A 19365-nucleotide genomic window follows, 5' to 3' on the forward strand; every position below is an offset into this window, starting at 1 on the left:
TTCCCCAAACACCAAAAACTTTAACCTTAGACTGTCTACTATTGACCTCACCCCTTTCCTAAGAGGTCTGTAGGGGGCGTGCATAAGCGCACCAACGTGCCTATCGTCCCTGTCCTATTGTTTCTCTTATTCTTCTTTTATTTTTCTTATATGTATCCATTTCATGTATTCACAACTATGTATACACTTATACTTATTATCTTGTAAACAATTGGCAAATCAAATAAATAAATAAATAAATAAATCTAAGTGCTATTGCTATTTGCATCCTTTTAGAGGTAGACCATTTGTCTGAGCAGGTGTCCTGCCTAAGCAAGGGGTTGGACTAGAAGACCTCCAAGGTCCCTTCCGACTCTGTTATTCTATTCTGCTCTGCTCTGCTCTACTCACACTTCAATTAAAGGAAAACATTAGGAACCTGGGTGCTCTAGTTCTCAGCCAACTCTGTCACAGATGGTTGTCGTAGGAGTAAAATAGAAGACACCGTGTAAGAGGGGCGTTGAAGCCCTTGGAGGTTGATCTGTGTCCTCAGGGTCACCTGAGTTGTCCTCCTGGGTTCTGTAGTCTGCAATCCCACCCCACACCACCCCACACCATTCCCGGCCATCCATTCCTACTCCCACACCATTCAAAGGGTGACCATCCCAAATGGCATAGCTAAAAGTGCTTCCTTTTTCGGTGCCCCGAAAAGTCAAGCTGGCTCGTCCTGACCTGAAATCTAAGGGGTGGGGTGGGGAGGGAAGAGGCAAGGGGAGGAGAAGAGGTTGGACTAGATGACCTACAAGGTCCCTTCCAACTCTGTTCATCTGTCGAGCAGCTCCGAGGCGCCGGCGCGGAAAGGGTTAAAGCGGCCTGAGCGGCAGGGGGCGTGGCCGAGGCCAGCGGCAGGTGAGCATAGCCGCCCCCCGCAGGTGTGTGGCTCGGCGGGAGGCGGGGCCGCGGTGACGTCAGCGTGGGCGGAGCACTGCCAGGCAACAGGTTCCAGCTCAGAATCGCCCCGTTCGGAGACTTCTCCGTTCGTTCGCCTCCCCATCACTCCCGGGGCTGCTCAGGGTCGCAGCGGGGGAAGCCGCTTTCTCCGGCTTCGACATGGCGGGCAAAAAAAGAGAAGGCAAAGAGGCTTCCGACCAGTACGGTGAGTCCCGGTGGGGAAGGAAGGAAATAAAAAAAAAAGTGGGCTGAGGCTGGAAAGTCTAGTGGTTGGCGCTGATCCCGCCTTTTACCTCCTCCGCCCCCCCTCCCCGCTGCCTTTCTTTCCTAGACTTTTTAAGACCCGTGGTGCGGCGTGTGAGAAGGGCGAGCAAAGGGAGAGAGCAAAGGGGAGCTTTGGAACTAGGAGGATGTGGGAAAGATATGGGGCGGGGGGGTGGACAGAGATAGAAGGAGAGAGGGGGGGGAGAAAAAGAGAGTGAAAAAGAGAGCGAGAAAGAGAGAATGAAAGAGACAGAGACAGTGGGGAAAAGAGTGAGAAAGAGAGCGAGAAAGAAAGTGAGAGAGAAAGAGAAAGAGAGATAGAAAAAGAGAAAGAGAAAGAGAGAAGAAAGAGAAAGAAAGGAAGGAAGGAGAGAAAGAGAGAGGGGGAGAAAGAGAGTGAAAAAGAGAGCGAGAAAGAGAATGAAAGAGACAAAGAGAGAGAGTGAGAAAAAAAGAGTGAGAAAGAGAGCGAGAAAGAAGTGAGAAAGAGAAAGAAAGAGAGAGAAAGAGAGAAGAAAGAGAAAGAAAGGAAGGAAGGAGAGAAAGAGAGAGGGGGAAAGAAAAGAGAGTGAAAAAGAGAGCGAGAAAGAAAGAATGAAAAAGAAAGAGAGTGAGGAAAAAAGAGTGAGAGAGAGCGAGAAAGAAAGTGAGAGAGAAAGAGAAAGAAAGAGATAGAAAAAGGGAGAAAGAAAGAGAGAGAGAAGAAAGAGAAAGAAAGGAAGGAGAGAAAGAGAGAGAGAAAGAGGGAAAGAGAAAAAGAGTGAAAAAGCGAGAAAGAGAGAATGAAAGAGAAAGAGAATGAGAGAGAAAGAGAGAGAGTGAGAAAGAAAAAGAGTGAGAAAGAGAGCGAGAAAGAAAGTGAGAAAGAGAAAGAAAGAGAAAAAGAGAGAAAGAAGAGAGAGAGGAAAGAGAAAAGAAGGAAGGAAAGAAAGAGAAAGGAAGGAAGAAAAGAAAGAAAGGAAGGAAGGAAGAAAGAAAAAGAAAGAAAGTTTGAAGTTGGAGCTGTTGAGGGAAAATGGAGAGCTGATCGCTGACAACTTTTGGTGGATCTCTTCACGCTTTTGGGTGGACACATTCCTGGCTCTGCTGGCAAAAGAAACTTTGGAATTCATCCAGGAAAGAGGAAGAAACTATAAATGCAAACTCGGTCTCAGCTGATATCTTTGTTACATGGTGGCGCTCGATTTAACAACCACAAATGAGCCCCAGGTTTCTATGGCTGAGTGAGACGCTGCTTGAGCGAGTTTTGCCCCGTTTTACGACCTTTCTCACCAACGTTGCGAAGTGAATCACCGCAGTTGATAAGTTAGTAACCCCATTGTTAAGGGGAATCCGGCTTCTCCGTTGACTTCGCTTCTCAGAAGGTCGCGGCGACCCTGGGGATGCAGCGATGGTCATAAGTATGAAACAGTTTGCCGAGCGCCTGAATATTGACCTCGTGACCATGGGGGATGCTGCAAAGGTCGTCCCTGTGAAAAATGGTCATAAATCAGTTTTTTCAGTGTCATTGGAACTTTGAACGGCCACTAAATGAACAATTGTAAAGGCTACATGTATTTTAACTTCACTTAAAGCAGGTGTGTTCTGGCTGTTGTTCTCCAGGTTTTAGACAGCCTACTAATTTTAATTTTAAGAAGTTTCTTAATCTACTACAGTATAACCCAGGGGTCTGCAACCTTAAACACTCAAAGAACCATTTGGACCAGTGGTGGGATTCAATTTTTTTTTTTACTACCTGTTCTGTGGGGCATAGCTTGGTGGGCGTGGCAGGGGAAGGATACTGTAAAATCTCCATTCCCTCCTCACCCACTAACCTGCTTTCCAGCTCCGTTTTCCTATGCAGGGCAACAAAAGAAGACCCAGCCAATCAACTGGGACTAGGGAGGCAGAGAAGAGATGGAGATGGGGCCAGTCAGAGGTGGGATTTGCCGGTTCTCCGAACTACTCAAAATTTCCTCTACCGGTTCTCCAGAGCTGGTCAGAACCGGATGAATACCACCTCTGATTGGGACCAGTTTCCCACTGAAAGGAAAACACCAGGAGCCAAAAATTGAACAACCAGTGTGACTGGGTGGGCATAGCCAACTCCACGTCACATATTCCCACCTACCCAGTCACCTCCTGCTCTGGAATATGGAGTAAGTCTCCATCCCATGCCATCACCCTTACCTTCTCAGGCCAGACGGGGAGGGGACAGCCAGTGGTGGGATCAGCCGAGAAGGAGCCACAACAGAGGCTCAAAAGAGCCACATGTGGCTCCAGAGCCACAGGTTGCAGACCCCTGGTATAAGTAGCCCTTGATTTACAAAAGTTCATTTAGCGACCTTCAATAGCAATAGCACTTAGACTTATATACTGCTTTACAGCCCTCTCTGAGTGTTTTACAGAGTCAGCCTATTGCCCCCCAACAATCTGGGTCCTCATTTTACCCACCTCGGAAGGATGGAAGGCTGAGCCAACCTTGAGCCTGGTGGGATTTGAACTGCCAAATTGTAGGCAGCTGGCTGCAGAAGTAGCTTGCAGTACTGCACTCTAACCACTGCGCCACAGAGGCTCCTAATATTTATGTTAGGAGTTACAATGGTGCTGAAAGAAGTGACTTATGACCGTTTTTCACACTTAACGACCATTGCAACATCCCCACGGTCACGTGATCAAAATTCGGATGCTTGGTAACTGGTTCATATTTACGACCGTTGCTGTGCCCCAAGTTCATGGGATCTGCTTTTGCGATGACCTCACAAGCAAAGTCAATGGGGAAGCCAGATTCACTTAACAGCCAGGTTACTAAGGTAACATCTGCAGTGATTCATTTAACAACTGAGGCAAGAAAGGTTGTAAAATGGGACAAAACTCCCTTAACAAATGTCTCACTTAACAGCAGAAGTTTTGTGGTTGTAACTCGAGGACTACCTGTCCTTGCATTTAGACATGTGTGGGGGGTGTGGAAGGGCACAATTTTGGAAGTGGTGTGTATCGGTATGGGTGTGGATAAGTGTATGCCACAGAAATCAATGTGGATTCTTGGCAAATGCCTAGATTAGTCCCTGCCCATTTTCTGGCAAGATTTTGGATGTGGGATGGTGTATATGTGTGTGACTTTGACTAGTGTTGACTCCTGGCTGGCAACTTCCAGGACTGTCTCTGCAGATTTTTTTTTTTCCCTGCAAGATTTTGGAAGTGATATGCGTGTGGGCCTTTGAGCCAGTGTCACTGGCAACTTCCTGAGTGGATGGATCTCTGCAGGTTGCTTGGCAACATTTTGGAAATGGACTTGTGTGCCTTTGGTCAGAGTCCTGACAACTTCCTGGAAATACCTTGGCCAGGTTTTGGAAGTGCTTTGCCCTTGCCTGCTTCCTAGGGCTGACAGAGAAGGACCGGCCCAAGGTCACCCAACTGGCTTTGAGCCCAAGGCAAGACTAGAAGTCACAATCTCCTATGGTTCCTAGCCTGTGCCTTAACCACTACATCAAATGGACTCTCTGCATTTTGAAGTGGGAAGGCAAATGTTATCGTGTTTATTTATTTGATCTTTATTCCACCTTTATTATTTTACTAGCTGGATACAGGTATCCAGCTAATTAAAATAGGTCTTAGCTTTTGGGGAGGAAAATAAAGGGCTGGGGATTCTGCCTCTGCCTACCAGCATCCATCGGTATTCATCTGGCTAGCGTCCTGTCAGTGTGTGAGAGAGTTGAGGGCTGTTTGGAAACTGAAACAGTATTTGCTGGGTGAGCAAGAAGGAGACAGCAAGGAGCCTGGGCGTTGCTTAGCTCAACTGTTCTGTACTGAAGCTGGTTGCTGATGTGAAACTAAAACTGAAACTCCTCTCCTGTGCTTGTGTTTTGCATTTGGAACAGATTTCTTTTCAGGTGGGGGGGGGGGTAGAACTCTTTAGCATCAGAGCGTGTTAATAATAATATAGGAAAGACTAATGTTCTGATGGTCATTTTGAAAAATCTTTTCTTATTGAAGCCAAGAAGAACATTCGTGCCAAATGTCAAGTTTGTAGGCTTTATGGTTCTGGAGATTTTGTGATTGTGCGTGAGTGGTATTTCACAGATATATAGATAGGTAGGTAGAGAGATAGAGATAGATAGAGATAGATATATAGATATAAATTATTAAATGTGGCAAACATACCTAATACTAGTTGATGAAGATTCTCACTCATCCAGGTAGAATTGTCTAGAAGTTGAGTAATGGCAACTGATCCCCCTAACCAGCTTGATGGAAGAAGATCCTGGGACAAGCAGCAAAACATTTCAAACTAAAAAGAAAATGAGGTCCACTTGCCGTGACTCAACTAACAAACTTACCTAATACTACTTCCTCCTCTTCTTTTCCCCACAACAAACCACCCAGTGAGATGAAATGGGCTGAGAGAATTTCCGCCCCCCAAAACTATTCAGTTATTTCCCATGCCTAAGATGGGACTTTGAACTCACAGTTTCTCGACTTCCGAAACCAGCAACTTAACCACTAGACCAAAGTGGCTCTGCATAGCAGAACATAATGTTGGTTTGCAAAAGGATTTTGAATTCAATATCTGGTGCCCTCAGCATGAAAGAGTCTTCAACCTGCCTTTTGATCCTTTCTGCCAGTCAGAATGAAACCTTAAGTGCTAAACTGTTTGATGGGTTGACTCTCCTGAAAACATATCAGAAAGAAAGGCCCCTTTTAATGTCAATCCATACGTGTGTTACCAATGTGTGTGGGTAAGATATATACTTCCTTTTGAGAGCAGGCAACAGAGTTTCATTTTCAATGTGTGTCAGTGCATTCACAATTTTAAAAAAAACGACAATAAAGGTTATCTTATGAGGCACAGTGTCAATGTTAATCATGGAGATGGGTTCACCTAATGTTTCACATCCTCAGTAACATTTAAAGTGACAATAAAGTCGTTGTAAAGTCTAAAAGTCTAACTTTAAGACGTGTAGACTTCAACTCACATCTGAAAGTAGCTGAGGTTTGATAAACATTGTTCTAGATTATCAAATGAGGATCATTCATGGTTTGTTCCCAAACACGATTATCTGGGTTCACCCAACCCACTGACCAAAAACTAAAATTGCTTCATGCATCTTAGTTTATTATCGGATATTATGCCAGACATATCAAACTGGATGTACATGGGGGAGGTAAAAAAATAATTAATGTGTGTGAATAAATGTCTGTGATTATGTGATCAAAGCTACATCCATTTTATACACATCATGTATGTTAAAGAGGAGCAGAGCTTGAACTGTGCAGTTGCAGTCATCCTCTTAATTTTTTTGCCCTGCTTCACTTTTCAGGCACACACACACACACACACACACACACACATGGATCTTTGGTTATTCGGGTTATATATATGGTATTCAGCTTTGTTTGGGTATTTTCCCACGTCATTATTGTTGTGCTTTTAAAGTTGTAGCAACGTTTCGGCAGAATTTTTAAAACAGAAACGGCTGTGAAAGTCTGACTCACAGATGAACACAATACAGAAGCCTGATGATGGCAGATGAAATTCTGCCGAAAGGTTGCTACAACTTTAAAAGCACAACTATAATGACGTGGGAAAATAAAAAAATCTATATATTTATTTTCTTAAGTTTTCACGGGTACTTACATGTATGGTATTCAGCTTTGTTATATATATATATATATATAATATATATATAATCTATATTATATATCTATATATAACTTGATAAAGTCTTTAAAAGTAAAAAAATAAAAAAGCTAATAAGGAAAATGAAAAATAAGTTCAGTATTTATCATATTTGGTAAACAAGCTAAAAATCATTGGACTGAAATACATATATTAATTCAAAAGGTCATTATACAATTCAAACCAGAGAGATTTTTGTTGGGCTAATGGACAAAAGTCTTGGAAAAATTGCATGGTGTTTTGTTCTTATATGTGACAACAGCAGCAGGATTTTGATATGCCTGATGTTCGTAGGATTCCACAGGGAGGAATGGTTGATAAAGTTGATAGAGTTGCTTGGCTTCTGTGGCTTGTGGCTCTGATTAGAGAATAGATGTTGACTACATTTAATTTCCCAGGATCTGATCTGGGTCGGTCACTAGTACCAGAGGTTTTGTCTTCCAAAACTTTCAGATTCGTGTTGAAGTCTTATCTTCAAGGAATTTCTTTCTTGCAGTGTGTGCTGTTTTGTGTGTGGTATTTATAGTGCCTGTTGTAAGTGGCTTTTTAGATGTTGATTGGAGTGTGTTGATGACTGGCTTTTAAGTCATTACCTGTCATTTGTTTGTGCTGCCCGGCCTTCGCCTTTTAGCTACTTGATAGGCTGGTGGTAAATCAGCAGGTTGACTGACAAGGAGTCTGTTTCCCAGGCTTCAATCCCTTCACTGGCTGTTTTTGTGCCTGCTCCCCCAACAATCTGAGTTGCTGCAAAATTGAATGTGTGATTGGAAGGCAAAACTTCTGATCCCGGTGACCAACCCAGATTGGATCCTTTCATGTTATCCCAGGACATGTATATTCACCTTCATTCATGAAATTTAATTTCATTTGGATTTAATATCAGTTGGCCCTTTTGGACTTTCTGTGCAAAACAGGAAAACATGAAATCATCACTTATGGGTTTGGGTATTAGTAGTATTTATAAATGCCTTGGAAAATGGAATGTACATTTTTAATTGTAGAGTGAAAGTTGAACTTTCATTGATATCGACTTTATTTATATACAACTATGGTGGCACAGTGGTTAAAATGCAGTGTTGCAGGCTAACTCTCTGCTCACTGCCAAGAGTTCAATTCTGAGTGGCTCAAGGTGGACACAGTCTTCCATCCTTCTGAGGTCAATAGAATTAGAATTAAAATTCTTTATTGGCCAGTGTGATTGGACACACAGGAATTTGTCTTTGGTGCAAATGCTCTCAGTGTACATAAAAGAAAGATACATTCGCCAGGTACAACACTTAATAATAGTTATAGGGTTATAAGCAATCAAATCATACGAGGAAACAGTCAATAAAAAGGATACAAGTGACAAAGTTACAGTCACAAGTGGGAGGGGATGGGTGATGAGAAGATTAATAGTAATAGTAGAATGTAAAATGAGGACCCAGATTATATGGGGCAGTAGGCTGACTCTGCAAACCGCTTGGAAAGGGGCAACTGTGAAGCTGTATATAAGTCTAAGTGCTACTGCTATATTTTGGGGATCTTTTGTTTGCACTTCTATCAGACGCTTATCTTTTATCTCAGTTACAAGTAGTCCCTGATTTACAATCCCAACTGAGCCAAAAATTTCCATTGCTAAGCGATACATTTGTGAAGTAAGTCTTGCCCCATTTTACGAACTGTCTAGCCACAGTTGTTATCAGTTAGTAACGTGGTTGTTAAGTGAACCTGGCTTCACTTATCAGAAGGTCGCAAAAGGTGATCCCATGACCCTGGGACATGGCAACCACCGTAAGTATGAATCAATTGCCGAGCGCCTGAATTTTGATCACGTGATTATGAGGATGCTGCAAAGGTCATTAGTGTGAAAAATGGTCCTGTTGCTTTTTTCAGTGCCGTTGTAACTTCACTAAATGAACTGTTGTAAATTGAGGATTACTGGTAGTTGATTCTCTGATTCCTTCTAAAATTAATCTAGGGTTATAGCTCCTTCTGCTAAAAGAGAGATCTACTCAAAATTCCTTCCCTCAGGATTTCAAAAACTGGCTGTGTGGTTACTAGGTTTCATACGCAACAACAATACTTCCTCATTGAGGTAACTAAGATTTCTGAACACTTCACTAATCTTAGATACCGTAAATTCTTCTGTTATAGAGTCCCTTAGGTAAATTGACTTAAGTTATGGAAGGACCTAGAAAAATATCTGTCAGGTGTTTGGCAGACACCTCCAAGATCTGATCTTGTTGACGCTCCGATTGTACTAGGAATTAGTGATGAAAAATCCCTTTTTGGAATGTCTTTTGCTATAAAAAATAGTTTGGCTATGAGAAATGAGGAAGTCTAACATTCCAAGCTTGTAAAAAATGAGCGTCATCAGGAAGGAGAAGCTGTTCTTGAGGTACTGAGGAGCACCATACCAGAAATGTCAGCAATCAAATTGGTGTAATAATTTACTTTTATAATGTTCTGTCAGTGTCTTAAATAAGATTTCCGCATGTTTTTCTTCGTTTTATTCTTTGATACCTTTCCTGGTTGCTCTAAAATTAGACCTGCAATCATGTGGGGAAGAAAACAAAGTCTAATCTCACATTAATTGTTTCCCAGAAAAACAAGATTGGCTACGGGGTTTTTTATACAGGCCACGTTAGATCAGTCATATCAGTCATGGGGGGGGGGGGGGAGAAGGGGTAGATGTCGAAGTCAGGATGATGGTATGATCGAAGCCCCATTCCCTTTTATTGGCCATTGCACATGATTGATAAAGCGGGAGGGAGGAGGATGGTTTCTGTCGCACCATTCTGTGCACCAACTGGAACTTTTTAAAAATCTTCTTGGCAGACATTCCTAAGCTGTCTTGCTCCTTTCTCGGTGACTGTTGGGTGCCCCTTCTGAAAGGAATGGGATTCCCCAATAAGATGAATCAGGCAGTAAGAGGAAGGAAGGAAGGAAGGAGGGAGGGAGGGAGGAACAATGAGGGAGGGAGGAACGGAAGGAGGAAGGGAGGAAGAAACAGGGAGGAAGAAGCTGGAAGGAAGGAAGGAAGGAAGGAAGGAACAATGAGGGAGGGATGAAAAAGGAAGGAACAAGAAGTGAGTGAGTGAGTGAGTGAGTGAAGGAGGGAGAAACAATGAGGGAGGGAGGAAAGATGGAAGGGACAAGGAGTGAGTGAGTGAGTGAGTGAGTGAAGGAGGGAGGAACAATGAGGGAGGGAGGAAAAAGGAAGGAAGAAGAAATGAGTGAGTGAGTGAGTGAAGGAGGGAGAAACAATGAGGGAGGGAGGAAAGATGGAAGGGACAAGGAGTGAGTGAGTGAGTGAGTGAGTGAGTGAAGGAGGGAGGAACAATGAGGAGGGAGGAAAAAAGGAAGGAAGAAGAAATGAGTGAGTGAGTGAGTGAAGGAGGGAGAAACAATGAGGGAGGGAGGAAAGATGGAAGGGACAAGGAGTGAGTGAGTGAGTGAGTGAAGGAGGGAGGAACAATGAGGGAGGGAGGAAAAAAAGGAAGAAGAAATGAGTGAGTGAGTGAGTGAAGGAGGGAGAAACAATGAGGGAGGGAGGAAAGAAGAAAGGAACAGGGAGGGAAGAATGGAAGGAGGAAGGGAGAAAGAAACAGGGAGGAAAGAAGGAAGGAACAGGGAGTGAGGGAGTAAGTGGAAGTGGAAGTAAGGAAGGAAGGAAGGAAGGAAGGAAGGAAGGAAGGAAGGAAGGACTTTAAAATACAATTAATTTACTTTTGGGTTATACATTATTATTTTAAAAATGAATCCACTCAATTTCCTTTCCCCAATCTTAGAAAGAAAGAAATATTAGTCCTGAGCCTTTTGCATGATTGTGCCACCTAGGTTGGGCCCTGACATTATTTTGGAAGCTCTCAAATTAATATTTTATACTTTGGATATCATATGATTCATAGCCTTGGGGCTACTTGCTGAACATGCCTCAGAAGGTGTGAAATAGAGAGAAATCAAATCTCAGGGACAGAGTTTTACACAAACAGGTTCAAGCCTTCCATTCTGAGATTTTCAAGGAGCATTTTCTCCTGAACGAGGGTGGGTGAGAACTTTCTTTAATTTCCTGAGGGCAAGAGGCATGAGATGTGTTGTGAATCAATAAAAGTTGATATTCTAAATGCAAATCAGGGGTTGAAAACCTGCAGACTTGATTGGTCCTTGTACAACAACTTGGGATTGGGCCAGAACTAGACCCTGATTGGCCACTTTGGGAATACTTCTTATTGGTTAGTAGTTTGAACCTGTTGCAAGCTCATTGGTTAATAAGGTAGCAGCTAACCCTATAAAAGGGTTACTGCTGCCCATAGCTTTGCTCTGTTCCATTCTGATTCCTGTTATTATTAAAGAGTTGAAGTCACTGGTCAGATGTCTGGTCTCCTTGTTCTCCAAACATAACACTGGCGACGAGGATGGGATTCGGAGACCGAAGAGCTGACTAAACCTACAGAGCAACCTACAGAGCACGTGGTTGATCACGCACCATCAACGGCAACATGGCCAGCGGTGTCGTACCACCCGCTCCATTCGACCCAGAAACCGAAGACTGGGAGTCATACATGGATAGGTTCCAGATGTTTCTGGAGACCAACAACCTAAAAAATGCAACAGCGGGAAAAAAAGAGCTATCTTTCTAACTCACTGCGGGCCGACCGTGTTTAAGATGGCAAAGTCACTTGCCAGGCCAGCAGAGGTAAAAGAGATGGACTGGGACGTCCTCAAGCCGTTACTACGGGCTCACTACGCACCTATGGTGCCGACCCTCATCAGAAGACACGAATATTACCGGAGGGACCAACAGAAAGGTGAAAGCCTTGCCGATTACATCGCGGACCTCCGAAACCTGGGAGGCCTCTGCGGATTCGCAAATTTAGAAGAAGCTCTCCGGGATCGCCTGGTTCTGGGCCTAGAAGACGGCACGATCCAGAGTAAAATTATGGCTAAGGGAGACATCAGCCTCACCGACGCCCTTAAGGAAGCCTCGGCAGCAGAGGCGACCAAGAAGTCGGCAGCCCGAATGCGCCGCACCGACGCACCGCTACGCAAACTCGCCACGGATACCTCGCCTCGCTCAGAGAGACACCCGGTATCAACTCACCACGAAGACCTAGAGTCCCCGTCCGACAGCGATGAGGAAGAGGTCAACCGACTTGAACAGAGAGAGACCAGTCCACACAACACTCATTTCGACCGTGCGCCGGCTGTGGAGCCAATCACCCACGAGCCGGCTGCAAATTCCTTGACGCACTCTGCCGCCATTGCGGGAGACGAGGTCACATCGCAAAGGTTTGCAGAAGCAAACAGAATTCCAAAACCCGACAGGCCAAAAGCCAGTCTTCAGGATTCTTCGGCACACACTGAGAAAAAGTGAACCACTCCTACAGAAACAAATCGTCCACCACTTCCACCAGGCGCGAAGAAACCCGGGCGGGAAGAGACCCACCAAACAATCACCATAGGCCACGCCACATCCCTTGATGCCGGGAAAATCCGAGTGAAGGTCGCCATCGAAAACAAACCTTGCGTGATGGAGGTAGACTCGGATCTTCCCTCTCGATGGTTTCGTGGAAAACGCTCCAACAGCTCATTCCCGCGATCCGCCGCCAAGACCTTAACCCTCAAAGGGTTATAATCAAAGATTATCAGGGAAACAGAATTCCCGTTATCAGGTCCCTGCAGATTCCAGGTCTCATTCAAGGACCGCACCGTCGCACTACCACTGACTGTTGTGGATCGAGACAGGCCTAGTCTTCTAGGCCTTCAATGGTTCGGGCCGCCGGAATCACTGTAGCCGGAGTCCACAAGGCCGAAAGCGTCGATTGGGAGGAAGACCTCGTGCAAGAATTCCAAGACGTTTCGCGAATGGACTAGGCAAGTATAAGGGGACCCCAATCTCGTTTAACTTGAACCCTGAGATAGCACCCATTCGCCTTAAACCGCGTGGGTGCCGTCGCTTGAAGCCTAAAATCGACGAACAACTCGATAAGCTAATAGCGCAGGGCGTACTGGAACCCACCGACCACGCCCGTTGGGAAACCCCAATAGTGACGCCTATCAAGCCTGATGGGTCCTTAAGAATTTCATGGAGACTACCGGGCTACATTAAACCACGCACTACAGCAAAGTGCTTATCCAGTACCGGTAGTACAACATTTGCTCCATTCCCTGGGCGGCGGGAAAGTTTTCGCCAAACTAGATCTAGCCCAGGCGTATCAACAATTGCCGGTAGACCCAACCAGAGCTGAGGCACAAACGATCGTAACACATAGGGGCGCATTTAAATGCAACTGGCTCCAATTCGGGTAAGCGTCGCCCCTGGAATCTTCCAGAGTTTAATGGAAAGGTTGTTACAGGGGATAAAAGGCGTTGTCCCATATTTCGACGATGTACTCATTGCCGCCCCTAACAGAGACATTCTAGAAAAAGACTCAGAGAGGTTTTACGAAGATTCCAGAATGCAGGCCTCAGAGTAAAAAAGGATAAATGCCAGTTATGTACCGAAAGAGTAGAATTTTTGGGATATCTCCTGGACAGCCAAGGAATTCATCCCACCAAAGACAAATTACGAGCAATTAAAAAGGCACCCACTCCAAGGAACAAGGCAGACCTCCTTGGACTTATCAATTTCTATAATGTTTTTTACCCCACAAAGCAACAGTAGCTGAACCATTGCATAGACTATTAGACAAAAAGCAACGTGGGTTTGGGGGCAACGGGAACAACATGCTTTCCAACAAGTAAAGAAATTGCTAACTTCGGATTCAGTACTTATGCAGTACAAGACTCTGCCGCTCACTATCACGTGTGACGCGTCGCTTTTTGGGGTTGGGGCAATCCTGGCCCACGTGTTACCAAACGGAGCGGAAGCCCCCATCGCGTTTTTTTCACAAACCTTAGCTAAAGCTGAACGAAATTATAGTCAGCTGGACAAAGAAGCTTTAGCTATTGTTGCTGCAGTTAAAAGATTTCATGAATATGTTTATGGCGTGCATTTTACAATAATCACTGATCATAAACTGCTACTGGGGATCATTGCGGGTAATAAACCAACCCCGTATATATTGTCCCCCAGAATGACCCGATGGTCCGAATTCTTGGCCTACAACTACACCTTGCAACACCGCCCAGGGAAATCGATTCTCCACGCTGATGCATTGAGCAGAACACCGCTTCCAGACTCTGTTGTGGATCCAGCCCCAACCATCTCAACGCTCCAGATTGAAGCTCTACAGGCACCACCCTTGACGGCTAGAGACATTGCTTTTGAAACAAACGCGACCCAGTTCTGCGACACATACTCCGCTGGGTTGAACGGGGGTGGCCGACGGACCAAATAGCACCTGAATGGGCGCCTTTCAAAGCCCGCCAAACCGAGCTGTTTTCCCAAAAGGCTGTATCTTGTGGGGCGATCGAGTCGTAATCCCTGACAAATTGCAACAGACTGTTTTGGCGGTATTGCATGAGGGACATCCGGTATCGTGGCGGATGAAATCACTGCACGCAGCTACGCTTGGTGGCGGGGAATCGACAAAGGAATCGAGGCCTGGGTCGCTACTTGCCACGTTGCCAGGACGTCAGCAACGCCCCACCTAAAGCAAGCCCAACCGAATGGGAAACGCCGAGGGGACCGTGGTCCCGTATTCATATTGACTTTGCGGGGCCTACCAAAGGGCACACTTTCCTGATTACTGTCGACGCCTATTCTAACTGGCTCGAGATTCATCGAATGCACACAACTACAACAGACTCAGTTATTAATAAATTAAACAGACTATTTGCCACACCGGGTTTCCGGACGTGTTGGTCTCGGACAACGGCCCTCAGTTCACTGCATTGCCCTTTGAGCAATATCTTGCCGATCGGGGCATCCGCCATGCGTTAACCTCGCCTGCGCACCCTGCGGCGAATGGACGTGCAGAACGCATGGTACAATTCGTAAAAAGACCCTTCACAAAATGGAATTTGGCAACATCGACGAGAAAATCAATCAATTCTCTTGTTGCAACACATCACGCCTCACAGCGTGACCAACAAAACGCCCGCTGAACTTCTTATGGGGCGGAAACTCCGATCGCACCTTGACCGGCTCCACCCCGCTTTCGCACCAGAAAAGCCTTTCGGTTCCAGCAGCAAATGCCGGGAATTTAAGGTAGGCGATTTAATCTTTGCCAAAAACTTTTCCGGCGACCCACTATGGATACCCGCAACCGTTACCCACCTCACCGGGCCTAGATCTTACCACCTGCTTACAGACGATGGGAGGGTGTGGAAACGCCACATAGACCAGCTCCGGGTCGAGATTACCACCCAGCGGTCATGGCCCCCGGTTTCTCCAACTCAAGGGGAGGAAGCATCGAGGAGGGTGACTTTGATACAATTAGTAGCGGGCCAACGGAGGCCCTACAGCCCAGCGAAACACCGGAGCGTGAAGCGGGAAGGGAGTTGACTTTTCCAGGGAACTTTAATACGGGGAAACTGAACTGCTAAACCCGAAGAAACACGGAGTAGCAGAGACAACCACAGCGAATGCAGCACGGAATCGCCGTGCAGCGAAATAGAATTTAATAAAGGTCATCCAAATGCTCCACCGAACCGGACATTAGACAAAACCCGGTGGAGCCCGAATCATCCAGGCAGACCAAGCGGCCTGCCTATCTTGAGGATTTTATTACAGCTCCCCTCAAACGGAACCCAAGGGGAGGGGTGTTGTGAATCAATAAAAGTTGATATTCTAAATGCAAATCAGGGGTTGAAAACCTGCAGACTTGATTGGTCCTTGTACAACAACTTGGGATTGGGCCAGAACTAGACCCTGATTGGCCACTTTGGGAATACTTCTTATTGGTTAGTAGTTTGAACCTGTTGCAAGCTCATTGGTTAATAAGGTAGCAGCTAACCCTATAAAAGGGTTACTGCTGCCCATAGCTTTGCTCTGTTCCATTCTGATTCCTGTTATTATTAAAGAGTTGAAGTCACTGGTCAGATGTCTGGTCTCCTTATTCTCCAAACATAACAAGATGAAATGGCACAGGCTGGATCAATCATGTCTCAGATTGCAGGATTTAAGCACCTCTGGATTTAAGCACCAAGCAGAACGGTGGCCATTTCTATTTCCCCCCAAGGAAAAACAGAATAAACACGCCTTAAATTTGCCCTGGGTTAATTCTTACAGATCTGCCTAGATGCACATGTGCATGTATATATGCCCATACTTGCATCATTTATAGGTTTATTTAATCAGTGGTTAGAGTGCCGTACCGCAGGCTACTTCTGCTGACTGCCGGCTGCCTGCAATTTGGCAGTTCGAACCTCACCAGGCTCAGCGTTGACTCAGCCTTCCATCCTTCCGAGGTGGGTAAAATGAGGAACCAGATTGTTGGGGGCAATTTGCTGACTCTGTAAACCCGCTTAGAGAGGGTTGTAAAGCACTGTGAAGCGGTATGTACGTACGTCTAAGTGCTATTACTATTTCCCCACAGGGGAAAGGCAGCGATCAGGGCATTGCCAGGCTTTGTAGATCTACCTGTGGGAAATCCTTTAGCTGCTCTTTTTTGATCATTTTTTTATATTCACACCAAATTCCAGTAACGTTGGCATGACACATTGAAAGACAAACCAGCCCTTTTCTTTTTACTAGGTGTTCTTTGGAAACCTGCCTGCATTGCTAATGATAGGGTAGCTTGGTGTGTTTTACCACCAACAGGAAATTGGTTCAGTTGGCTTAGGTTAGGGGTCAGCAACCCACAGCTCTGGAGCCGCATGGGGCTCTTTCATCACTCTACTATGGCTCCCTGTCACTCAAAATATGTGTCACAACCGCCAATGTGGGATTCTACCGGTTCTATCCGGCTCTGTAGAACCGGTAGCTCTGAAGAGCAGCAGACACAGAACCGGTTCCGTGTCTGCTGCTGTTTTGGCCTACACGCCCGCCCGGGTTCTTACCTGACCTTTATTTCCTGCTTTTTCAACCTTAGCTGCTTTGCGCAGCACAGCTGCAGTTGAAAAAGCAGGAAAGTGGTACTTTTTCAAATGCTGTGCACCCGCGCGCAGCGCTTTTCAGCTGTCGAGACAGCAAGCTGACGACCTTTCACATACGTGTGCAGCAAAACATATATTACCGAACCGGTAGTCGGATCCTGCCCCTGTGTGACACCCGCCGGCAGGCGATTTATTGAGTTTTTTTTTACCAAACATGATTAATCCAAGGAAAAAAAAGTGTCAGAAGAAAACAGAATGTTTAATTCAAATACATATGCTAATTTTGTGGCCACTTAGGAAATAGCCAGGCATGGGAAGGGTTTTGTGACGCCCGGTGTTTTCTGTGGGAAACAGATCCAAATGGCTCTTTGAGTGTTCAAGATTGTCGACCTCTGGGTTAGGTAAACTGTGGTTAACTTAATGCTGGAGAAGCATCATGCAGACATCGTGGGTGCCCTTCAAATCAAGGGCTGTTTTTTTTTCTCTTCTAATTCGTTGATGGTCATCCTGAAGTTGCTTGTATGAACTGGAGACTACAGAAAGTCCTTGATTTACAGCCACAATTGGGTCCAAGACTTCTGTTGTTAAGCAGCACAGTTAAGTGAGTTTCCCCCCCCCCCATTTGACTATCTCTCTTGCCACCGTTGTTAAGTGAATCACTGCAAGTTGTTAAGTTAGTAATGTGGCTCTTAAATAAATCCGGCTTCCCCACTGACTTTGCTCATCAGGAGGTAGCAAAAGGGGATTGCCTGACTTTGGGACACAGAAACAGTCATAAGTATGAGCCAGTTGCCAATCATCGGAATTTTGATCACATGACCCCGGGGATGCTGCAATGGTCATAACTGTGAAAAACGGTCATAGGTCACTTTATCTAAGTAACTTTGAATGGTCACTAAACAAACGATTGTAAGTTGAGGACCATTTGTAGTTAGTTTCAAATATTACGCTCTCTCTTGGGAAACTGGGTGCCTTCACACATTTTATTAGCTTTAATGGACAAAAATGGGTGTAGGAAGAGGGTTGAAAATGTCAAGATAGGAGTCACAACCAAATCAACCCCAGACCACACCTAGAATACTGCATCCAGTTTTGGTCACCACACTATAAAAAAAGATGTTGAGACTCTAGAAAAAGTACAGAGAAGAGCAACCAGGATGATTAGGGGACTGGAGAAGAAAACATATGAAGAACAGTTGCAGGAACTGGGCATGGGTGGTCTAGTGAAGAGAAGGACCAGGGGAGACAGGATAGCAGTCTTCCAATATTTGAGAGGCTGCCACAGAGAGGAAGGGGTCAACCTGTTTTCCAAGGACAAGGAATAATGGATGGAAACTGATCAAGGAGAGATTCAACCTGGAAGTAAGGATAAATTTTCTGACAGTGAGAACAATCCATCAGTGGAATAATAGCTTGCTTTTGGGAGTTGTGGGAGCTTCATTACTGGAGGCTTTCAAGAAGAGATTGGACTGCTATTTGTCAGAAATGGTGTAGGGTCTCCTGCTTGGGCAGTGTTGTGGTTCGCTGGCAGCAGGTGTGGACGGCTGAGGTCTCGGAGAGTGAGGACTCAGAAGAAGGGCCTGCGTGTGATTCAGGGGTGGGGCCAGGACCATCAGGGAGTGGAATGCTGCCTTCGGAGATTGTGGAGGCTGGCAGCAGTGATGAAAAGATCCCCGAGAAGCCTGTGCCCAGTGCGTGTGCATGCAGGGCAGCTCAAAGGAAAGAGCCGTTGCAGCAGCATAGGTGACTGGGGAGTAAGGCTGCAAGGTAATGGCCCCTCCCTTCAGAGATAAAAGCCAGCTGAGAAACCGGAGTTCTTTGCAGGAAGCAAAGAAGTTTTTGCACTCAAGCTTTGTGGATGTTCAGAATATCTTGGTTGGTGTTTGGAGACTCTTTGTTTTTGAAATATTTCTTAGTAACTTTAGTGTTCTTGGCAGCCTTGCACAACCTTGGCAAGGCTCATTCTTATCAAAGGCAATTAGTTTGAAACAGCCTTTTTACTGTGAAGGAACAGAATTCATAAAGAATCATTAAAAGGTTTTGCTGTTACCTCTGTTTCATGTTTGTTTCCTTGGAACAAGGTTTGGGTCAGAACAGGCAGGGAGTTGGACTAGATGACGTTAAAAGGCCCCTTCCAACTCTGTTAATCTGTTAGCCCCCTTTTTTGTATGTGTTGTGATGTTTTTCACTGTGCTCTCCCATTAGTTATATTATCAGTAGTGAATTTTATTTATTTTTATTTATTATTTATTTATTTATTTGCTTGTTTGTTTGTTTATTTATTTTGTCAATGGCTTACAAGATAATAGGTATAAGTAAAAACATAGTTATGAATACATGGATACATATAAGAATAGTAAATATATATATAAAAGAAACAATAGGACAGGGACGGTAGGCACGTTGGTGTGCTTATGCACGCCCCCTTATGCACGCCCCCTCTTAGGAAAGGGGTGAGGTCAATAGTAGACAGTCTAAGGTTAAAGTTTTTGGGGTTTGGGGAAGAAATCACAGAATCAGGTAGAGTATTCCTGACATTGAGCACT

General features: G+C 45.1%; 1 protein-coding gene across 1 annotated transcript in view; it reads left to right on the top strand.

The window, feature by feature from the left end:
- Positions 1–948: 948 nt before the first annotated feature.
- Positions 949–19365, top strand: part of SLC44A4 (solute carrier family 44 member 4) — a 92818-nt gene continuing 74401 nt past the window's right edge. Inside the window, exon 1 of the mRNA XM_087952976.1 lies at positions 949–1135. Within this exon, the coding sequence (XP_087809102.1) occupies positions 1090–1135 (46 nt within the window). The 5' untranslated portion in view covers positions 949–1089. The remainder of the gene's footprint in view (positions 1136–19365) is intronic.

This window comes from Notechis scutatus, chromosome 2 (assembly GCF_049901735.1).
Source record: "Notechis scutatus isolate UNSWTSFEM ecotype Mainland chromosome 2, rNotScu1.2, whole genome shotgun sequence".
NCBI classification, from domain to species: Eukaryota; Metazoa; Chordata; class Lepidosauria; order Squamata; family Elapidae; genus Notechis; species Notechis scutatus.